The sequence below is a fragment of the Caretta caretta genome, chromosome 4, assembly GCF_965140235.1.
Source record: "Caretta caretta isolate rCarCar2 chromosome 4, rCarCar1.hap1, whole genome shotgun sequence".
Lineage (NCBI taxonomy): Eukaryota > Metazoa > Chordata > Testudines > Cheloniidae > Caretta > Caretta caretta.
The window spans coordinates 64,959,662-64,983,835 of NC_134209.1; the positions used below are offsets into that span (position 1 = coordinate 64,959,662).

The 24,174-nt window shown below is 42.5% G+C and overlaps 1 protein-coding gene across 7 annotated transcripts in view; it reads right to left on the reverse strand.

Moving 5' to 3' along the window:
• The window catches only part of ANAPC10 (anaphase promoting complex subunit 10), a 207,544-nt gene that overhangs the window by 146,591 nt on the left and 36,779 nt on the right, over positions 1-24,174 (reverse strand). The window contains exon 5 of one of the 7 annotated variants that reach the window (XM_048846989.2): positions 18,001-18,114. The exons of the other annotated variants lie outside the window; for them this stretch is intronic. Within the exon in view, the coding sequence (XP_048702946.1) occupies positions 18,037-18,114 (78 nt within the window). The 3' untranslated portion in view covers positions 18,001-18,036. The remainder of the gene's footprint in view (positions 1-18,000; positions 18,115-24,174) is intronic. 7 annotated transcript variants of the gene reach the window in all.

Consider the following 24,174-nt stretch of genomic DNA (forward strand, 5'->3'; position numbering starts at 1 on the left):
GCATATAGCTCTTCATAATAGTGGCAGGAATAAAGAAGGCCCAGTCCCAAAAAAAAGGTGATTTTCCCCCTTCCCCCCATAACTGCCATGCACCACAATGTAGCTACCAGGATTTAGCTTCACCAGGCTTCTGCATAATTCCAGTACTGGAACTGTCAACACACGAAGTAGCAGATTCTGGGCTTCAGCCATCTTTTCACTTAGGAAGGAAGAGAACCAGTTAACAGCAATGATGCACCAGTTCCAGCAAACAGTGAAGCAGATCCAAGAGAAACTTCAGAAGTTCCAAGTGAGTCAAAGGAGGAACACCACAAGAGCAACTTAACAAGCAACACAGAATCATACTCAAAGAGCCCACTGTGAAAAGCAAGCTCCTTTTGCTCTAGTGAAGCAACGACCACCTAAGGAGGTGACTTTGTGGTCATCATCAGTCACCTCCCTTAAAATGATCAAGACATCTCACTTCAGTCCATTAGGTCAGAGGAGCTTTCTATTCACTCAGGTCGGAGTTCCTGAAGAGTTATGGGGAAGGCAGTCCTGTTCCAAAGAAGTTTCAGTAGTGGTTTTAGCAGTAATTAAAAAAGAACCTACATTAGCTGCACTAAAAACTGAAAACAAAAGTGCTAGATTTAAAAAAAAAATCAAATTTGAACAACGTCAGAAGAGTAGAAGGAAAGAAGAGTTGAATAAAACAGAACATGCTGGAGAAGAGAGAGGGCTGAAAGAATGAAGAAAAAGCATGGCAGAACATTCTTGATAAAAATTTCTAATGACTGTCTCTTCCTTCAAACCACAGACTATTCAAATGCAGGTTAAAGCATAGCCAAAAAGCACCAGTGCCTATGTACCAAAACGTTATGTCTAATTGGGATAAAATAATGACAAAATATATAAACAGAATGACAAGTGGTCAATGAAACTGACTGATATAACATACTGTTACATATTTGGCACAAAAATAATGAACACAAGGCCAAAGAAGTATGACTGTTAACTAGACCAAGGAGACTTTATCTTACAGTTTAAGTGGACTCAAAAATGTGCTTATATTATGGAGAAGATATTCAAAATGCCAAACAGCTTGTGCATACAGTTTCTGTAACTTTGGGCATACAAATCACATGCAGAGTTTTTGCCCCTATCACTTCCCCACACAAATAATAATAGCTCAGAATCTCTTGCACTGCACTACATTTATTCATAGATATTAAGGTCAGAAGGGACCATTATGATCATCTAGTCTGACCTCCTGCACAACGCAGGCCACAGAATTTCACCCACCCACTCCTGCGAAAAACCAAACCTCCTTATTTAGAAGTACAGTGTACCTGTACAGTGCATTTTAAAAAAAATGCATGCACACTGACTCAGTGTCAATGTATAAGAAGTTTCTTAGCTCACCAAAACAAAGACTTCTACAACTTCTCACTCATCTCCGCTCCATGCAGAAAAAAATCCCATGAAATAGACATTCCTTGTTATGTGCCCAAAAGATCAACATCTCTAGTTCAGTCAGAGCAGAGGACAAAGCGCATTCCAGACTTGAGGCCTTTCACACTGAACCCTCAGCCAAGAGGCAGGCACATCTAAAGATTCTGAGCCAGATCCTCAACTGGTGTAAAATGACAGTTTCCATTAAGTCAGTAATGATTTACTTCAGCTGAGGATCTGGTTCTTTAAACCACCCTCTGACTGGTTATAGTAGGACAGCAACAGTCTCTAAAGTAAACAGGACTCGAACCATACAGGGCTTTATGGATCAATATTCCATGAATGGTACAAAGAAATTGAATCAGGATAGTGTAGACTCTGGAACAAAGATAATTATATAAGCTCCCTACAGAGGCATCACTAAGTAAGCTTCAAAGTGAATTTTGCACATGTAAGTCATAATTTGTGTGCATAAGCTGTAATAGAGAGAAAACTGCATAAAGAACAGTTACTTACATGAAAGTAACTGTGGTTCGTGGAGATACCGTTAGGGTGGATTCCAGTATAGACATGCATGCACTTCATGCACGTGAAATTGGATATTTTTGAATTGCAGTGTCTGTCAGATTTGCACACAAGCCCTGTGGGGTTCCTCATGCTCTTGTCTAAGGGCATAAAAGGTGAAGCGGCTCCCTTGCTAGCTGGAGAGTCTGAAAAATAAGGATGAAGGCAGGTTGCGGGATACATACTAACTCCCAACATCTGGGAGAACCACTCTTCCTTCTTTGAGTATGTGTCATATGTACCAGTCACTGCAGTGGCAATTCACAGTACCCTTCTGAACGTGGGATGAGGAGTATCAGCTGCATCAGTCAAAGAGAGATTATAGTACTGCTCTCCCAGCTAGGGCAGATGCCAAGTCCGTTGTATAATGCAAATGTTAGTGGCACATTTCTGAAGCAGTCAGAGGATGTTGCTTGAGCTCTGGTGCAGCAAGCCTTGTTCAGTGGGAGAGGTACACCAGCCAACTTGTAACAAGACACACATTGTGATGAGATGGTCTGACCTTCAGAACTCCCAGTTATAGTCAGAAATACTGGAGAGAACCTGAACAGTTTGGTTCTGTCAGTAAGGTAAAGTAAGGCTCTGCAAACATCCAGTGTACGTAACTTCTCTCCTAACATAGTGTGGGGCCTTGGGAAGACAACAGGCAGGTTAACTGATTGATTCAGATGGAACTGAGAGATCAGCTTGGGGATTAATTTAGGATGAGGTTTCAAAACCCCCTTGTCCCTATGAAACATCACGTAGGGAGGGTCAACTATATGTGCTTGGAACTCACTCACACTCTCAGCCAAAGAGATAGCAACTAGGAAAACAGTGTTCAAAGTGAGGTGAAGTAAGGACTATTATGAAAAAGGCTCAAAGGGAGGCCACAGGAGTCTCAAGAGGACAATGCTGAGGTCCCAGGCAGAAGCAGGTTCTCTGACTGATGGGTAAGTATGTCACAGACCCTTAAGGAACTTCAACACTATCAAGTGAGAGAAGATGGAGCACAACTGAACAGGTGGATGGCATACAGAGATTGCTGTGAGGTGGATCTTCATTGAGTTGAATGAAAGGCCAATGTATTTCAAATGCAGGAAGTAGTCAAGGATCTTAAATCTGCATACGGTTCAGGTTATGCTGGACTGCCATGATAAGAACCTCTTCCATTTAGACAAATAAGTCTTTCTAGTGGATACCTTCCAGCTCTGTATCAGGATCTCCTGGACTTGTCTGGAACAGTCCCTGTCCGTGGTACTTAACCAACCAACATCCAGGTTGTCAGATGCAGAAACTTTGGATATGGAAGGAATAATCTGATTGTGGTGCTGTAAAATCAGGTTCAGGCAGTCTGGAAGGTGAGTAGGAGTATGAATGGATATCTACGATAAGTGTGTCAGTCAAAATTGCCTTGGCCAGTAAAGAGCTATGAGAATGATCATGGCTCTGTTTCATTTGATTTTGGAGATCACCCTGAGGATCAGAAGAATTGGTTGAAATAAGAAAGGGGGACTTGATTTCACTGCAAAAGGAAAGCGTCTGGTAGCAATCCCACACTCCTGGCCCTTCTGGAACAAAAGTTCTGACATCAGGCATTGTCCTTGGTAATAAACAGGTCTATCACCCAAATCCCCCAACAATGAAATATCAACTCGATGATGAACCTCCAAAGGGACCACTCATGACTGGCCACAGATTGTCTGCTCAGGAAGTCTTTGGGGTTGTTGCTGACTCTCAGAAAATGAAGAGGCTTATCCTGTGCTGGTTACACCATGTCCAAATTTTGATGGCCTCCAGAGAGGAGGGCAATAAGCAGGTACCTCCTTACTTGTTTATGTAGTGCATCACAGATGTTTTGTTCATCAGGGTCTGCACTGTAGAATTTCATACAGGACAGTCTGATGGCTCTGAGTTCTAGGACATTTATGTTAAATCCTGTGTCTTCCAGAGACCAGGTCCCTTGCATTTGTAGGTGGTCCCAACCCATCTCTGATTTAAGTTCTTGCAGGGGAGGGGCTGAGAATGGTATCTCCTTGGATGTTTTTGGGTTCTAATCACAATGTCAGTTCTGTGAGGACATGAAGTGGAACAGAGATCTTCCTGTCCTCTGGCAGCTCACCAGAGGGTAGACTGACCTGAGCCAGGGGAAGTGTTGCAAGTAACCTCATGTACGTGTATGCAGATATATGGCCTAATACTCCGAAGCAAATCCATACAGTCATAGCCAGGTTTCATTTTAAATTGAGTAGAAGCTGTAGGTATGCTCTCTCCAACCTGGAATTTATTGTAGTTCCTATGAGCACTATTGTCTGTGATGGGATGCAAGACTATTTATGTAGTTCACTAGAGGCCCAGCTGGGTGAACAGAGCAAACATATTCCACCATCTTCTGATGGGAGCTGTATCTGATCAGTCAGTCATCCAGATAAGGGTTAACTTTAAGGTCCTGTGTTCTCAGGTAAGCCACTAGCACACTGCATTTTGTGAAGACTCATTACCATAGAGAGTCTGAATAGCAGTATCTTGTACAGATAGTGAGTTGGCCCCACGGTGAATCTCAGACACTTCTTGTGGGCCATGTGGATGACTATATGGAAGGATGTATCCTGTAAGCTGAGAGCAGTGAACCAGTTTTAGGCCTGCAGAGATGGACTGATGGCAGCAAGCATTACTGTCCTGAATCTGAGGTGCTGAATGTATTTGTTCAGTTTCCTCAGGTCTGGAATCTGACACAGGCTCCCTTTCTCCTTTGGATAAGGAAGTATCGGGAGTAGAACCTCTTCTTCCCATGTACTCCGAAGGAGCCTTCTCTATGGCTCCTGCAAAAAGCCACGAGGCCACTTTTTAAATAACAAGGTCTCATGGAAAAGGTTCCTCAAGAGGGATAGGGAAGTGGGTTGGTTAGGGGATAAGGTGTGCAAGTTCATAGGGTAAACACGGGTGATGATGTCCCACATCCATTTGTCCAGTGTGATAATGGAACAAGATCTTTGCCTCTCTGATGATGCTGGGTGAGCAATGAAGGCCAACAATGGGACTCTCTTGGGATACTGGGACCTTTTCCTTGGCAGGTACTCATGTTGTTGACCCTGATGGTAGGACAGTGTCCTCTGTGAGGACTGGTACTTACATTGCTTTCTGTAGGGTGCTGGTGCATACATGCCCAGCAACCGTAGCCTACGAATTTTTCGGGGAATGGAGCTTTTCACCCTTTCTTTTGCTAAATGGTGCTATCCCTTTGAAGAGAAGGTCCTTGATGGTGGCTTGTATTTCTTTTGGTATTCTGGGCACTAAAAGCTAAGGGGCCCATCTCATGAGAGTCACGACCACCGACCTTGTCTCCGTGTTGGCTGCAACTATGGCTGGCTAAAATGTTATTCTAGTGACTCTCTGGCCCTTGTGACCTTTTTTGAGGAGAGAAAGGCCCAGGACCTGGATTTCTCCTGCACTGCTGATACCACCACCTGGGCCCTGGATTTTTGTGTGTGTGTGTGTGTGCGCGCGCACAGAAATGCTCAAAGCCCTGGGGGGGCACTTGATATCTTTTCCCCTATTCATTGAGATGTGGAAGAAACAGTGGTCAAAGTTTGCCAAAATTCCTTTGCCAGCTCCAATATGCCCTCACTGATGGGGGGAGCAATTCTGGCTGGACTCGCAGAACTTAGTATATAAAAAAGCTTGTGGGACATCTCCTGTATGGCTGTGGTTTCAACGTCCAGGGTCTCTACAACGTGCGATAGGAGTTCATAGAACACCTTGAAGTCATCAGCCACTGCAGATGGAGACGGTGTCACTTGCCTCATCAGACAATGAAGAGTAGTCCTTCAGTGGAAACAGCAGTTGTTCCTCCACTATCTCCAGCATGTGGGAACTAATGTCAAGCTCTGGTGTTGATACCTGCCTAACAATGCCACTGGATGGTGGGATTTCATCATCTTCCTCAATGCGCAAGAGGGACAGCCTCTCTGGGACCACCTGTGATGGTGGTCTCCAATAAGGCCAAAATGGCAAGCTGTAGGGGTACTGGTCTGAATAGACATTACTATTCAAAAGACTATGATCTCACATGCATGAGGCACATGCACACCTACAGTAGAATCTAAACAGAGACATACTCAAAGCAGAAGCAAGTGATTTTCATGTGTACAAAGAGGCCATGTCAAAAGGTAATATGTAAGAGTACACTATCAAGCTATAGTTTATTTCATGTGCTACTAGCTTCTTTGGGGGCGGGGAAAAGAGAAAGGTAGGCGTAAGAACAAAAGTGCAACAAGATTTTATGCCTGTTCATCAAGGTATAACCTATAATAATAATAAAATGAAATATGCAATCTAACAAAATATATTTTGACAATTTTTAGAAAGATGACTAAAACTAAATTTACTATTACACCATTATACATGGTAACAAAGGAAAAAAGTGACAGATTTTTGCAAAAAATTAAACAATTACTATAAAAACAGCATTGCATGCATTTTTTGGAGACAGCCTTTTGTAAAGGGGGTGGGGAGAACCCAAAAGTTGGCAGCCAAAACACATTTTGTATAACTTAAAATAGCATCGCAAGTCACCTCACTTTGGACTGTCTTTTAAAATTGTGAAATCATTATTGACAGCCATCTGAGAGACCTCACAAGCATCCGGGGAACAGTTAGTTACCAGACCTGAGCAACAAAAATCTGTCGTATTAGTGCCATAAAGTGACTGTGTGCCATAAATCAAGATTACAACAAGCTCTCTGAAGAGAGTGAATAAGCAGCAAAATTCTGACATCAACTCAGAGTGGAATTTTCTTGGGTGGCCATTCTGAAAACTTTAAATTTCATTCAGTAAAACTTTCTAGCTTTGTGGTTCTCTCACCTGGAGAGTTCAGGAAACAACATTCATGACCTGCCAAGAGATGCTCACATATGGTCAGTGGATGTGCAGGACTTCATCCCAACTTTAAGAGTTTATTTATCTAAAAAGTAGGTGTGTAAATATGACAAATACGTTTTAAAGAAGTATTTCCTTGAGTATTCTCAAGTCACTTTTGCCTAATTAAGGGACAGAGATGTGGAGACATATAAAAATCTAATAACTTCAATATTCTAATTTTCATAGTTCATTCCAATAAGCCACCCTCTTCTCTTCCCACACTTGAATGTTTTAATTATTACTTAACATTTCCTTAGTATACAGCATTAGAAGCCAACACACCAATAGGTGTGTTCAATAGGTGGATCAAGATTTTTCAAAGCTTCGTGAGGGATTTGAACTCCAAATTCCTAATAAATTAATGAGATTAGGACATTAAAATCTCCTACGTGTCACTGAAAATCTCAGCTGCAGCGTCCTGCATTTTGCACAGGAAATTCAAATCCTCTTTATGTTATTTCTCGTGTTGGGTAGTAGCTCAGATTAGAAAAAAAGACACCTGTCTGTATTGGAAAAGAAATTCATCACAAACCTTAGCTGCAAGTTCATACTGCACGACTCAGGTCCACTTTGGAGAAAAGGAGAAAATGTGTACTTAATTTCTGCCATCAGGTATCCATAACATATTGACACAAACTGTGTGTACACAAGCATGGTACACAGGTAGACTGTGGCCTACTACGGTATGTCTACAGAGCCTGTGGAAGTGAAATTCCCAGTCTGGGTCCGACTCGTGCTAGTGGAACCTGTGCTAGTGCTCTAAAAATAACTTTGCAGACAGTGCTTCAAAATTGCGGTTCGGGCTCTGAAGCCTAGGAAAGAGGGTGGGCTTCACAGGAGACTGTGAAGAGATATGGAGAAAGAATGGGACTGGAGTAGCTATCAATCCTCCCTGGTTAATTATGAAGGACAACTGTATGGCATGCATCCTAGAAGACAGGGGAAGATAAGTGGAGTACCTGTGGGCAGTAAATGGGGAAGCCTTTATTTTTATGTATTTAGTGATTTTCAACAAAAAATGATTTTTTAAAAAAAATCTCATTTTAAGACAGACAGACAATCATGATTTTTTGGGAGGGGAAAGGAGTCTGACTTACCATTCTTGAATGTTTGGGATAGGTAGTTCCTTGCCTCAGGAACTAGGACTGACAGCAAAATCTCAAGCTTCAGGTTCTATTCTAGTTAGGAATCTAACTAGCAGTAGCAACAGTCACATCACATTTCCAAAGATTGCAAGGTAATAAGTTATTTCCCAGCAATATTTTCTGCAGTAAAGGTTTGCAAAATTGTTGAAAAAACTGCAATTTCCTATGTCTCCAATTTCCATTTGTTCCGTTTTTAACATACATAACGGAAACATTCTGTTTATGAAAGTGCAAAAAAGATCAGCTCATAATTTTCATTCAAAATTGTTTAGCCATACCCAGGAAATCTGTCTAGACATAGCTAAGATTAAATTATACAAAGTGAACATTTGAAAAATTGAATATGCAATATTAAAAATTCAACCATTTTTAGCCACATTGAATTACAAAATCTAGCCACATTGAATTACAAAATACAAGTGGAGAGAACACAGAACCTTAATTCATATAGCATCATCTGAAAGGATCCCAAAGTGCTTCATAAATAATAAAACACAGAGCATCACTGAAATGCAGCCACTTCTGGGGTGGAAGGCAGCAACAAATTCAGCAGCCTTAGTAGGTAAGAGAAGGGGAAGATCTGAACTAGAACAGCAGAGCGAACCTCTGTTCTTACTAACTGTGCTTGAGATCCATACAGAGTAGAAAGCAGCTTGATATTTTTCTCTTCCAAATGACGTGCACACACAAACTACTTGGTACTCAGTTTTCTCTTCTGGAAGGATGAAGCTTTGGAATGATCTTGCTGGGATTCAGTCAGACTTTTGACCAGTTTAATTATAAGCATTTTGCGAAATGTCTTTAAATTAGAGTAAGTGACATTTGAATGTTGCCAAGTCAACCAGCCTACTAGCGTAGAGGCAACATGCCATTCTGTTTTGCAAAAACTTGATTCTGAAGCAAAGGATTCCTATTCCCTGGGCAAAACACAGAACTGACATTTCCTAAAGAAGCTGCACTTGTTCTAAAGGGGGTTTGCTTGGGAGTTTTATCGCTTTTCACAATTTCTCCTGTCAGATGAAAGCCCCCAAAATGACAACATAAAGAGCTTGAGCCACATTCATTATTGGCATAAACAGGTGTATTTCCACAGAAGTTAGAATTGTTCTGATTACATCAGTAGTAAAGTATCTATAGATGAAAGAGATGGAGTCAGCTGCTGGTGACAGAGATGTGAAGATTCAGCTGGGATGGTTGGAAAGATTGATGAACTCTGCAACTACCCAAATTACTTGTAGGGAGAGAAGGTCTATGCCAACTCTGAATAAGCAGATTCGGAGAAGGGCAATTATAGGTGGGTCAGGGCAGTTGGCACTAAATCTGCATTTACCTGAATCCAGTGTCCATGATCTCCTGCATAGAAAGGCTGTGCTCTGGTCACAGAGGTATTATGCTGCAGCCTCACCAACACAATTAAATTCCATTTGCTCAAACTCTATACACCTCTGCCAAATCACAGAGTCTGTTACCTTTACTTTAGAACAAGCATAATTTCCCCTACTGTAGAGCATAGGTAATTTCCCCTAACAAAATAAACCTGATTCTCTGGATGTAAATTTCCATTTCTATTCTGGATGATCGAATTGTCTTGGGTCTGGGCCAAGTGGACCTTATTACTTAAACAAAGAAAAAAAAATCTGTGCTTAGTTGAAAATGTCCTATTTTTCATTACATTAAGGTCCACAGATTCACTACAATTCAATATTCATAGCAGTGTGCTTTCCAGGTGGGAAGCTGGACTACCCTTTAAATATGGGCATCCAAAAGGAGACTGGTTCATTAACTGATGGAGCTCTTTAAAAAAAAAAAAAAAAAAAGATTCTCTCTATTCAGCAGTTGAGGGCATGGCCAACAGACAGTGGGATCTTGATCTCTGCCAACAGATGATAGAGTGAGATGTGAAGGTGGTGGTAGGAATTATAGGGAAGTAGGCTGATGTGAACTCTTGTTCACTGAACTCTTGTGCTGCATGCCACAGGCTTCACTAAGCACTGAAACTTTGTTTCTGTGGCATCACTTGTTTTCAGTAACAATCATCTTTCTCCTTTGTTAACATTCTTCTGAGATTGAGACCTTGTATCCAATATGATTCATCATCATCAGCTGTGGCCCATGATTGACTGTCTTGGCACCATATTTATCATAAATCCATGATACTCCAGAAACAATATCATTCTGTATTTGTTTTAGTTCTTTTGCTGTGTGTACAGCAGAATTTTCCAGGAAGAGACAAAAGTGAATTTTCTTATTCTGATCCTGAAATAGATCCTGGGAACACTTCTCAAATCAAATGGTAGCATTCCCCTCACTTCCCCAACTCCGATCATTACCATCCATATGCAAAGCAAGAAAATTGTCTGTGGAAATATAAATGGGAATCTAAAAAAAGCCTATTTTAGAAATCTATTCAGATGTTTCAGATGGAACTGTGCTCTGCTTGTTACTGCTTCTCTGATGCTAGAAATAGGTCAGAGAGCAATCTTTGATGGGAAAGAGGGTAAACTGCTCTGATTTGAAGTAGATAATTCATATCCTCTTATTTCCATGAGCTGATTGGGAATGGGACAAAACTGTGCCTGTGATCCTTGCACAACTCCATATAGTATATGTGATGGCTTTGATCACAGAAACCCCTTGGGGACTGTCACATGATGTGCTGAGACTACCTCTGAGCCCGTTTTCCCTGCCAGCTTGGGACTTCAATACCCTGTCTTGCTGAGCAAGTCACGCTAGCCTGCTGCAAACACAGATCCAGGTCTAAATCACATCCCCAAAGCTGAAGACTTAACTGAAAACAGCTTAAGAAGTGCTCCAGTTGGCAGCACCCAGATACCCAGTTCCCAATGGGATCCAAACCCCAAATAAATCCATTTTACTCTGTATAAAGCTTATACAGGGTCAACTCAAATTGTCCGTCCTCTATTAACACTGATAGAGAGATATGCACAGCTGTTTGCTCCCCCAGGCATTAATTACTTAGTCTAGGTTAATTAATAAGCAAAAAGTGATTTTATTAAGTATAAAAAGTAGGATTTAAGTGGTTTCAAGTAATAACAGACAGAACAAAGTAAGTTATCAAGAAAAATAAAACAAAACACTCAAGTCTAAGCCTAATACGTTAAGAAACTGATTACAGATAAAATCTGATCATTAGAGATGTTCCAATAAGCTTCTTTCACAGACTGGACTCCTTCCTAGTCTGAGCCCAATCATTTCCCCTGGTACAGTTCAGCTCAGGTGGTAACTACGGGATTTCTCATGACTGGAACCTCTTTTGTTCTGTTCTACCGCCTTAGACAGCTTTGGCACAAGGCGGGAATCTTTGTGTCTCTCTGGGTTCCCACCCCTCCTTCTAAATAGGAAAGCACCAACTTTAAGATGGATTCCAGTACCAGGTGACATGGTCATGTGTCCTGGGAGACCCCAAGCCTTCATTCTTCTTGGCCTGATTCACAGGAAGGCTTGCAAGTAAACAGAGTCATTACAACCAATTGTTCTAGCTGATGGGAGCCATTAAGATTCCAAGCCACCATTAATTGCCTACACTATTAAAATAGGACCTCAGAGTAATATTTCAAGAATCAGATACAAGAATCCTATAAAAATAGGATTACCTCACTCAGTAGATTATAAACTTTGTAATAACTTACAAGAGGCCTTTTGCATGAAGCATATTCCAGTTCCATTACATTCACACTCAAGGACTAATCGTTTTTACTCATTAGCATATTTTCATAAAATCATCTGGAGTGTAACATCACAGTATCCTCTCTGGATAATGTCCAGTGACCTCATTTTGACCAAATCTGTTGGTAGCCATTTGCTCCCAAACTGAAAGAGCACGACACCAACTGGGGGTGGGGGAGGGCAAAGAGTCTAACTTCAGATAGGGTTGAGCTACTGACCTTGTCTCAGCACTCTGGCTTGGTTCCAGCTATCTCTTGCAAAGTGGTTTTCTATCTTGTACTTCAGGGACTGTTTCAATATGCCATGTGACCTGTAGTCCCTTCTATAGTGTCTGGCAGGAACAAGGATTGCAAAACCACTTTTCTGAGGACTCTGAATAGCCTCAGCTTTTTATAAAGTTTCTCCCTGTAGCACTGAGAGAGCTGGGAACTGATTTGCCTGCACCTTTGATATCAATACTAAGGCCCCATATACTCACATGAAACAGATTTATATTACACACTTTCAAGGAGAAACCCTTAGTCTTCTTTTACATTGAGAGGACCATACTTACAATACTGACCACTCATGCTAACACTGCTTGTGAAAGCATGTGGACTTTGTCAAGTATATTTCATACATTTATTTTTGTGATAAGGCTGATGTTTACAGGGCTTTCATGCCCTGGCTGCTTGTGAAGGGCCTGTATAGTGAAGAAGTCACTCTTTCAGGTTAAAAAAGAACCCTCTCTCAACAGAAACCCTGAGTCCCTGACCACAAAGGAAGATAGACACGTTTACGTTTGGTAGCGACACTAGGCTGAATCTGAACTAATAGACATTGACGAACTTTATGTCCTTATAAAATGGAGGCCAGGGGAACTAGAAAGAGGTAAATGGGGGGGGGGGTGGGGGGGGTCAAGAGACCCCTTACTGTTTGCTTGTTCTGACACATTTGGGCTGTGTTGCCACTTCATGGCCAGATACTGCAGGGAGGAAGTGAAGTTGATGGTGAGGCTTGGCTACCTTAAGCAGCAGCTGGGAACAATAAACTGGACATAAGGGGATAGATACTTTCCTAGTCTTTCCTTTCCTTAGGTAAGGCAGGAAATCTCCACTCTTCTTATCTTCCCAGAGAAGGGATAAACCACTACAGCTTGTCTAGGACAGCCACAGACATCCTCAACATAGTTACACACTACTCTTCCTGAAAGTCTATCCTCTCTGTATCCGACACCCCCACCCCTTAACTCTGATTTGGACAGCTGGCTTTCCTCCTTAAAAGGAGGAAGAATTCCTAGGTTGGGTGAGAAGGTTGCCCAGAGGAATCAGCAACAGTCTTTAGTTTGGCTTTTTCTGTGTTAATGTGCCACGCTGCACTCTGAGAAAGCGAGCAGGGGAATTGGATACTGGGGATTAGCTGCCATGCTGAATTCACTGAAGCTGAGCAGGGGAACCCGTGCTGATTATATTTATATCCCCTTTGGGAGTTTGTCCCTATGAGCTTGCGTCAGGGGAAGGAGTGAAATGGGGCACAGACACTGCTCCAAAAATAGTTCAAGGAACTAGCAATCTCCTTGCCCTCAAAGAGAATGATCTTATTACCTTCTCTTTCCAACAGGGGCTCCCCTTATGGGTCTTTCAGAGAACATGCCAGGTTTCAAGAGTGGACTGCATGGGATCCACATAGACCAAATGGGTCTACATTTCAATCTGGGTAGAGAACTTCCTGGGGAGGGTCTGTTATAGAGAGGACAGCAGCGGGAGGCAGCAGAGCATGACTGCCCATTATTACACTATCTGGTATTGTCAGTGTTGAGGTGCTGAGCTCCACAGTCAGAGATGGCAGTTGCTGATGCTACAGGGATCAAAGTGAGATTTCCCATTTGGCATGCTTCCACTTGGCATCACTGCTCCAGTGCAGATGGGGAAGGAGCTGCTTGCCGCTGGACACAGTTTTTCCAATTGCCTTCCTCTGTTGCCAGGAACTGACAGGTCTGGTTCTGCCCCCAACCTGCATGGTGTCTGAAGTACCCATTTTAATATATCTGTGGACCTTAGCACAGAAGAATAAGATGCATGTACATGTGTCAACACCATAACTAAAGAGGTTGTGAACATATAATAGCGTCAGTGTAGTCACTGAGTTGCATAACATCTACTCTTGCTGCCTTTCAAAAGCCATCCCACAATGCCCCATACTGCCAGTTAACTCGGTGCAAGCGCTCCTGGTGATGACATGCAACAGCAATTTAAATACTAAGGTGGCTGTAACGTGTACATGTAACTTAAGTTGACTTTATTTTGTAGTGTAGACTTGCCCTAATATCCTGGGACCAACACAGCTACAAGAACACTGCACAGAATCATTTGTCTTTGGCAGCTAAGCTACTAAAATGACAGCAGCAACATTTAGTCAATCAGAAAAATGGATGATTATAATACCTTGAGCAGCAAGTTAAATCTGCTTTACCTAGCTTAGTGTTCTTCATTATCAGTGAGACAGTTTTTCTATTTGATATTTTATGAACCTGAGTAGAAATCCAAAATCTGCTAACACACTGGACTGAGTAGTTTGGCTGCCAATGTGTCTAACAATATGCTAAAGAGTGTAACATTAAAAATGAAAAACAGGCATACACAAAAACTAAAATGCTTCAATTTTAAAATAAAAACTTTTATTGTAAGTGCCTTAGAAACTACAATTGAGTCAGATCTGACCAAATCTGGGGTTTATCTCGTCCGAACAATATTATAGAAACCATTCTATTTGAGCCTGAATGCTAGAACCAAGTATCAGTTGCAATACCAGATGCATTCATGTTATTTTAAAATATCATCTACCAAGATACACTTTACCTAAAAAAATTTAAATGAGATTTGACATATTCAGTTGGTAAGAGTTAATACTTAGAATGTCTCTTTTCCTGCCATGCCCACAGCCCACTCCCTCCACACACACACACACACCCCTACCTTCCATGTTCTCTTTTCAAGCAGAAAAGTAAGGGACATCTGGCCCTTTTTAATATATTTATTTATATCACAATTGATACAACTTTTATTTATATCACACAAAAAACTCTCTACTTGCTTCTTTACTTTTGAAGTGTTAATGATAATCTGTGGAAAGAATCTTGCGAGCCTACCCTAGTCAACTGTAAACCAGAAATCTCTTCAACTTTTAAGACACAGGGACTAACAAATATCCTATACCACTGCACTCTCCAAATACACAGAGCCTTTATTCCAAGAAGAACTTTCAGTAAAAAATGATGTGTGACAGCAGACACTGATGTTCACACAAGCATACTGCATACAGCCCAGCAGGCGATTTTTCTGTTTTTTTTGGATTATACTCTGAAGGTGCTGGCACAATGGAATTTCAATACCATAACTGCTTATTTGTCTACGTGCCAGCCTCTGAAATAACAGGTAAAAACCAAACAAAACAAAAAACCACAAAAACAAAACAAAAAACACACACACAACACAAAAACCCCTCTCTTTTGAAATTTATGGGAATCACAAAATGTTTTTAATTCTCCAGTTTAAATGATGTAATTTATAACCATGACACAAACAGAAAAGCAGCACAAAAGAAGGGAAAATACAGAAATAACATAATGTTCCCAAGGTTCAGTTTACAAGGACCTCACACAAAGTTTTTTTTTTTTTTTTGCAACTCTTACTAGAAACAGTATTATTTGCTAAAAATGAAGTAGCTGCCAAAAGCTATGATCCATCTAAAGCAAACATGTTTAAGATGGAAATAGAGTGTTAATGCTGAAGAAAGGCAGAATTGAGTACACAAGATTTCTCTAAAAAACTGTTGGAGACTGCACTACACTAAGTTTGTTTTTTCAGCTTTTTGATTGAAAATTGATTGCATTTACAGACAGAATTCTTAAATTATATAGCTACACTAAAACAATAACAGAAGTAATCAAATCTCAAACTTTCTAATTAAACCTTTTTTTCCATCAGTAGGTTATTGGGAATTCAGCACTACTCTTGGTTCACATGATAGAACAATGGGAAAATTTTCCGAATGGTTGAACGCTAACTCTGACAAGTGTGGAGAGCCAACTACAATACATTATATGGTAGCATAACCTGCCACCCACATTGCTGAGAGAACAGCTTTCAAACACATGCACTGAGCTGTAAAACCACAAAATCCCTTATTACATATTGTCTCTTACTTTAGGTAAAATATACCATCTTTTCCCCCCATTTGCAGATCTGTGGGGGGTTTTTAAAACTGTCATCTGTTAAGTTTATTCAATAGTTAGAACAGTCTTTTACAAACTCTTTCACAAATGCTATCTTGCCTGTTTTGTTTTTACACAGGCAAACAAATTATCACTGTCTTACAGTATACAATGAAGTCTGACGTCTTCCACAGTTTCCCACAGCTTATTTAGATATCTGGTGCTGTTTCTTTCCATGTGACATTAACCAACCTTCCGTAAAATGACAAAAGTCTAACATAGGTGGCATCTATATAAAACAGATTTAATTTTTGAAGACTTATTTCTGGGATGAAATGCTTTTGCGCTTTTGATATTTTAATGAAAAATACACAACAGTAATAAAAACTCAAGATTATGTTCTTGATAGGAAATGTAGATGTACTGTATTTACTGTGATTATTTTCTATTTCTATCCAATACAAATGATTCTTGGGGTTACATTGTCATAGGATGTATGGTTCTGGATATTGGTACACTCATGTGAATTGTCAGCACTGCAGAAAGACAAACATACTCCACCCTCATTACAACACACCGTGATTCCCAGCCAAGAATTCTTGTCCTGTCAGAACAGGGTGCATTACAATAAAAAGCAATCCAACAAGACAAACAACACAAGAGGACTCAAGCCATAGCAATGTTAACTACAATTGTTAGGAAATATAGTTCTGACTGGGGAAAGTGAGCTATTTAATGATTTTATGAATGTACATGACTTCCTCGCTACAAGAAAGATCACTTAAATTTTTGCTGTGTACAAAGCCTGCTCAGTTAATGATTTTGTCCCATGTTTGCTGATTGAATAACAGCATTCCAAGATAGTTAGATAATATACAGTTACTTCTGGGTTTTTCATTTGCAATTTTGTTGGCAGGGGGAATTTTATTTGCAAGTGTTTCTATTATACAGACAGGGTCAATTAGTACAATGAACTATTGGTCATTCTGTCTGATCGCTCAGTGGAGTATTCAAGCGGGCACTTTCATAACCCACAACTGAATGCAGCCAGTTACCCTGGTAAACATAACAGCACTGACTGTCCATGGGGATTTAACCATATTTATTTTGGTCACATACAAAGGTAATGTGATTTTTTTTTCCCCACATTTTGACACAATACTAATTTAATTGGAGATAATTTTAAATGCTTTTTAAAACAATATTGATTGGCTCCTTTAGATTTAACAGAAAAAGTATGTGGATGCTTGGGTACAAAAGCATTTATTGGTCTTTCTTGGAGTGCCAGGAGATGGCCCACATTGTCAAGGAAAGCTAAAAACAGTGTCCCTGGTACATCTTAGTGATGAAATTAAAAGAGAGGCACTTTCAAGGACTCAAAAACATGTTGGATATAGTAGAAAGGATTAAAAGCTACAGATAAAGCCCCTGAAGATGTATGCCTTAACTGAGTGGCAGATGCACAAGAAGAAAATATAGAGAATAAGGGGAGGAGGGAGGAAGTAGTACAGAGAACAAAACAGGATGAACACAGAAATACATAACCAAAATAAAGACATTTTAACTACATGGGGCAAATTCATCCCTGGTGTAAAGAAAGATAACCTACCTTCTGTAACTGGAGTTCTTCATGATGTGCGGTCCCTACCTGTATTCCACTGTGGGTATGCATGTACTCCATCCACTTGAGACCAGAACACTCTTGCTAATAGCATAGGCATGGACCAATGGACACGCTTTCCCTTCTCTGCTCCGAGAGTAGAAGGGGGCGGGGGTGCAGGATTCTCCAGTTCCTTCACTATCATGAAGCAAGCGTCTTGATCCAAAACAGAGCGGAAGGAGGACAGGTAATGGAATATAGATTGGGACTACACATCTTGAAGAACTCTAGTTACAAAAAGCTAACGGAGACAGGTAACCTTTCTTTTTCTTCAAGTGATGGTCCACATGTGTATTACACTGTGTTACTGACGAGCAGTATTCATAGAGGAGGGTGTGAGGATTTCTGCCATATTTATGACTGTAGAACAGCTGACACAAAGGATACATCAGTTGAGTACGCTTAAGCTAGGGCATAGTACCTTGTGATGGTCTGAACAGAACTTCACATCTTTGCTTTACAGATAACAAGGAGTGGTACCTCCCAAAGCAAAGCTACCAAAGCAGCCTTTGCTCTGGTAGAGTGGACCTTCACTCTGCAAGATGAAAGCACATCAGGTAACTGGTAACAGAGCAAGACAGAGCCCAAAATCCACTTTAATAGTCTTTGTAAATAAAGATTATGATTACCCTTTCATATGTTCCAACAGGGCTACACAGAGCCCAGCCTAAAAAGGCATTGATCTTTGAAATAGAATGCCAATTCCCAATATATGTCCAGGGAATGGAGACTGAGCCTCACTGGTGGTATGAGGCTTAGGAATAAACAGTCACAACCCGGGACATAGGTAGTCTGGCCTAGCAGTCAGAGCTGGAATCATGGGCAGTGCGACTCCTGCATTTGGGGAAGCTGGGTCTGAGTGCCTGAAGCGCCCTAGAAATGGGGGGGGACCCCCACTGGCACCCAGGCTGTGGCCCCATCCCGAGGCTTGCCCCCACTTGGCCTCCTCCCACAAGAGGCCCATGCTCCACCCCCCTCCACCCCCGGCCCCACTCCCACTCTTTCCCCTCCCCCGAGACTGCACCAAAGTATGCCCCAAAAGTAAAGTTGGACTTCTACATTAATCAGACTATATGCCTCGCTGTGTATCAGGAACCAGGACCTGCAGCTGGGTCTGGGACTAGCTAGCTGCCTGTGACAGGGTATATCTACCACGCACTGACTGAGCTGGGATTAACCACCCACTGGGGAACGAAGAGGCCATGCTCCTTCGCCCCTGGAGACAGGATATAAAGGAGTGTGGCCCAGCTCAATCTGAGCTGGCTCAGGAGGAGAGCAGATGGATGCTGCAGGCTCCTGCCAGGGAGTTGCTAGAGTTAGAGTCTGCAGAGGCCAAGCCAGTGGGATCAATGGTGGAACCCCCGCTGACCCTGGAGAATGAAAGTGAGCTGGACAGCAGTCACCCCCAGAAGAACTGACAGAGCAGGAACCAAGGGTAGGAAGTGCCTGTTAAAATAGGAAACAGAGCCGGAGCTGCGGACTACCACTTTCACAGGGCCCTGGGTTGGGACCTGGTGGAATAGGGTGGGCCTGGTCCCCTACTCTGCCCCACACCTACCGCAGGGTGCAGGCACAGCCCCTAGGACTCTGGCTGCTAGGCCATGCTGCCCTGCTTTATAGGCTAGGACAGCAGTACTCTAGTCACTTAAGCTGTAACCCCTTATTTGCCGCATGTGACCCAGCACCCAATGATGGGGTGTATCTACCCTGCGACAGTTGAACATCGATTGACCAAATCACACAATTGACTGAAGCATGTCACCAGACCTGCTCTTAAACCTAGAAGCAGCATGTGGCTAGCAGTTGCTCAATGTTTATGCCCAGAGTTATTCCTGTTCCTACCTTGCTCCTGTCCTGCTCCACTCCACTTCAGTCATGCTCCCCTGCTTGGTTCCTGATTCTAACTCCTGATTCTTGGCTCCTGGCCTCTATTGCTCCAACCACTAGGCATGACAGCCTGACAATATGAGGCATCATGTTCTCTGGGCTGTGTGTTTGTCCAGATATGTGCCTAGCCTACAAGGGATATATCCGTAATTAGCGTCCTCTACGAAGGTGGCAGAGTGAAAGAAATTCCTTGCACACCGGTTCTCAGTCCTGCTACCAAGCAAGAGACACCCATACCCTGGGAGGTAATGTAACTAACTTATCAATACTGTGCCTACTGGGCACATGTATTGTTCAAAGCTCGGCTTGCAGACAGCGAACACCAAAACCCAGGAGAATAAGGCATGATCAAATTAACGTTTGTGGGCTCCAGAGCTGATTGATCAGGATGCTCATATACTGAAACTTGGGAGGTGAGTTCTGGATGAATCTAGTTATTCCAATGAAGTCTATGGTCTGTGTGTTGGACCTAAAATGGACTTTTCTACATTCAGATTCCTAATGATGTTAGAAGACTGATGAGAGATTAGGTGGTGATTGTTATGCTCCAATAAGACCTTCCTGTCAGAAGCCTATCATCGAGGTACGGAAAGACTATTGAATTGTCATGATGGAAGTGCCTTTGAAAATAACTGGGCACTTTTGCCAGTCCAAAGGGAAGCACCCTGCATGGACAATGGTTTGCACCTATCTTGAACCTCACAAACCTCCTATGGGAGGAAAGGATGTCTATATGAAAAATATGTATCTTTCACGTTGAGTGCCATGAACCACTCATTTCTGTTTGAGGACGAGATGATCGATGCCACGGTGACAATCTGAAGACTAAGATTCAGGATGAAGACATTGAGGAGCCAAAGGTCTAACACCGGTCTGCATTAGCCTTTCTTCTTGGAGATGAGGAAATATTATGAATAAAATTCTTTTCTTCGATGTTGAAGTAGTACTGACTCAATGGTGACTAGAAAGAGGAAGTCTACTTCCTGTAAGAGTTGCCTCACGTGACAATGGTCCCGGAAAAGGGACTGGGACTCTATGGTGTAACCAAAGTGGACAGTATCGAGAACCTATTTGTCCATTGTTATTCTCTATTATACATGCAAAAATTGAGCAAAGCAGCAACTAAAACAGACCTTGGAAGTGGGAGGACCTTGGGTAAATTCCCATCAAAAGTACTATTTGAAAGGCAGTTGTAGCTGGAAAGAGGTGACGCACTGTCCTTGTTCTGCTACACCCTCTGACACTTACATGGGGATTCATACCCTATGGTGAAAGGGAGGGCTGTGTGTTGGTCTAGGCTGAAAAGGTTGTTTTGTGTATTTTCTTTTGGGCACTGAGGTGTACATCCTCAGAAAACAGGGGGCTGCCCTTGAATCATTTAATGACTACAGGTTTCAGAGTAACAGCCGTGTTAGTCTGTCTTTGCAAAAAGAAAAGGAGTACTTGTGGCACCTTAGAGACTAACCAATTTATTTGAGCATGAGCTTTCGTGAGTTACAGCTCACTTCATCGGATGCATACCGTGGAAAAGGTGACGGCTAGTGGCATTCTGTTATTTTCTTCGTTAGGCCTGTCCTGTAGTAGGTGACTTCTGGGAACTCTTCTGGCTCTATCAATCTGTTTCTTCACTTCCGCAGGTGGGTATTGTAGTTGTAAGAAAGCTTGATAGAGATCTTGTAGGTGTTTGTCTCTGTCTGAGGGGTTGGAGCAAATGCGGTTGTATCGCAGAGCTTGGCTGTAGACGATGGATCGTGTGATGTGGTCAGGGTGAAAGCTGGAGGCATGTAGGTAGGAATCGCGGTCAGTAGGTTTCCGGTATAGGGTGGTGTTTATGTGACCATTGTTTATTAGCACTGTAGTGTCCAGGAAGTGGATCTCTTGTGTGGACTGGACCAGGCTGAGGTTGATGGTGGGATGGAAATTGTTGAAATCATGGTGGAATTCCTCAAGGGCTTCTTTTCCATGGGTCCAGATGATGAAGATGTCATCAATATAGCGCAAGTAGAGTAGGGGCTTTAGGGGACGAGAGCTGAGGAAGCGTTGTTCTAAATCAGCCATAAAAATGTTGACATACTGTGGGGCCATGCGGGTACCCATAGCAGTGCCGCTGATCTGAAGGTATACATTGTCCCCAAATGTAAAATAGTTATGGGTAAGGACAAAGTCACAAAGTTCAGCCACCAGGTTAGCCGTGACATTATCGGGGATAGTGTTCTTGACGGCTTGTAGTCCATCTTTGTGTGGAATGCTGGTGTAGAGGGCTTCTACATCCATAGTGGCCAGGATGGTGTTATCAGGAAGATCGCCGATGGATTGAAGTTTCCTCAGGAAGTCAGTGGTGTCTTGAACGTAGCTGGGAGTGCTGGTAGCGTAGGGCCTGAGGAGGGAGTCTACATAGCCAGACAATCCTGCTGTCAGGGTGCCAATGCCTGAGATGATGGGGTGCCCAGGATTTCCAGGTTTATGGAACTTGGGTAGTAGATAGAATATCCCAGGTCGGGGTTCCAGGGGTGTGTCTATGCGGATTTGATCTTGTGCTTTTTCAGGAAGTTTCTTGAGCAAATGCTGTAGTTGCTTTTGGTAACTCTCAGTGGGATCATAGGGTAATGGCTTGTAGAAAGTGGTGTTGGAGAGCTGCCGAGCAGCCTCTTGTTCATATTCCAACCTATTCATGGTTCCCTCAACCCACCCAGCAATATTGTTAACCTACCCAACTATACTCTCAGCCCAGCAGAAGCAGCTGTCCTATCTCGGGGCCTCTCCTTCTGCCCCTCCACCCCCAGCAGAAGATTGAGTTTGTGTGTGTGGTTTTTGGAGGGGGGTGAGGGGGTGAGAAAACCTGGATTTGTGCAGGAAATGGCCCACCTTGATTATCATACACATTATGAAGAGAGTGGTCACTTTGGATGGGCTATTATCAGCAGGAGAGTGAGTTTGTGTGGGGGGGCGGAGGGTGAGAAAACCTGGATTTGTGCTGGAAATGGCCCAACTTGATGATCACTTTAGATAAGCTATTACCAGCAGGACAGTGGGGTGGGAGGGGGTATTGTTTCATGGTCTCTGTGTGTATATAATGTCTTCTGCAGTTTCCACGGTATGCATCCGATGAAGTGAGCTGTAGCTCACGAAAGCTCATGCTCAGATAAATTGGTTAGTCTCTAAGGTGCCACAAGTACTCCTTTTCTTAATGACTCATCGATCTGTTGATTTACCAAGCAGTCCCCTTGAAAAGGAAGGCTCCGCACTGGAATGTACTTCCCTGGGGAAACCTGAGGAATAAAGTCAGGGCTCCCTGCATATAACATTGGCAGTTGCTATCAATCTAGAGGCTATATCCGCAGAGTATACTACAGTTTGAAGAGATGATCTGGCTATCAGACTACCCTTGTTAATAAGGACTTGGAATTGCACTCTGCCCTCCTGAGGGAGTTTGTCACTAAATTCCAAAGCCTTGAAGTAGTTGCTGAAATCATACTTTGCAACAGTACCTGATACTTGGCTATTCAGAATTGTAGGCTGTAGATGTAAATAACTTTTCTCCCTAGAAAGTCCAAGCATTTGGCCTTCTTATCTGAGAGAATAAATCTTGTGTGTTATCATCTACTCTTTTCTGTAGTAACCTGAACAACCAGAGAATTGGGGACACAATGTGTGAGAAAAAACTCTGCTCCGTTGGTAGGAACAAAGTACCTCTTTTCTGCTCTCTTACGAGTGGGTCTCTTGTTGCTGGGATGTTCCCACATCACTTTGGCAGATTATAGTATAGCATTATTGATCAGGAATGCTATTGTAGTAGGTCCTTTACTGCGCAGAACGTCCAGGAATTTGTGGGATGACTCTGACTTCCTTCAAGGACTCTGAAGGGCTTCAGCACCTTTTCTTAACTGCTCCTGAAACTGTTTGTGATTGTCCAGTGAGGACAGTAATGCTGATGCAACCACCTCATCAGGAGAGGAAGACAATATGTCCGATTGAACCAGTGGTACTGTGAGATCCAGCTGTTTTTTCTTCCCCCATGGGCTCTGGAAAGAGTTTAGGCTGGTTCCCTGATTTAGAGGGATGATGAGAGTTTCGGTAGAAGGATCCAGCATGGGCTGAGGTAGACCTCAAGGCACAGGATACCACCCAACCTAGGGGAGCACATCATCATATTGGCCCCCAGGAAATTCTGGAACCTCTATCAGAGCTGATGACTTTTGAAGGAAGCAATAGTGGTCCTTCCCCCACAACAGAATCACGCAACTAAGAAAATGCGGGCTCCATTTCCAAAGGTAGCACTGTTGGAACCATCAGTGAAGAAATGCCCCAACCAGTACAGGGAACAGGAGACCTATTTCTTTCATAATGTTCATGGACAAATGCTGTCACAATCTCCCTTGTAAGAAACAGTTCTCATAGGATGGGAGATTCTGGGTCCAGCGGGACAGTCATGTCCTCCAAAGTGGTGTATTTGCTGCCATGAGGCATCTTCTCCCTGTGAACTTTCAGTGTCGGCTCAGAAATGTATGTCGGTGCCAATGGTGTACAGAATGGTAATCCGTCCTTCACTGGTACAGATAGTCATACTGGTCTAGGCTCATTCCCCTTTAGTAAACGGTCCCACTGCTGCCAACGTTGCCAAAATGGAGGTACTCCTAGTTTTGGAAGCCTGCAGTTCAGTACCATGATCTCGATGGGTTTTTGAGCTTCCCTGCACCAGACATGAAGA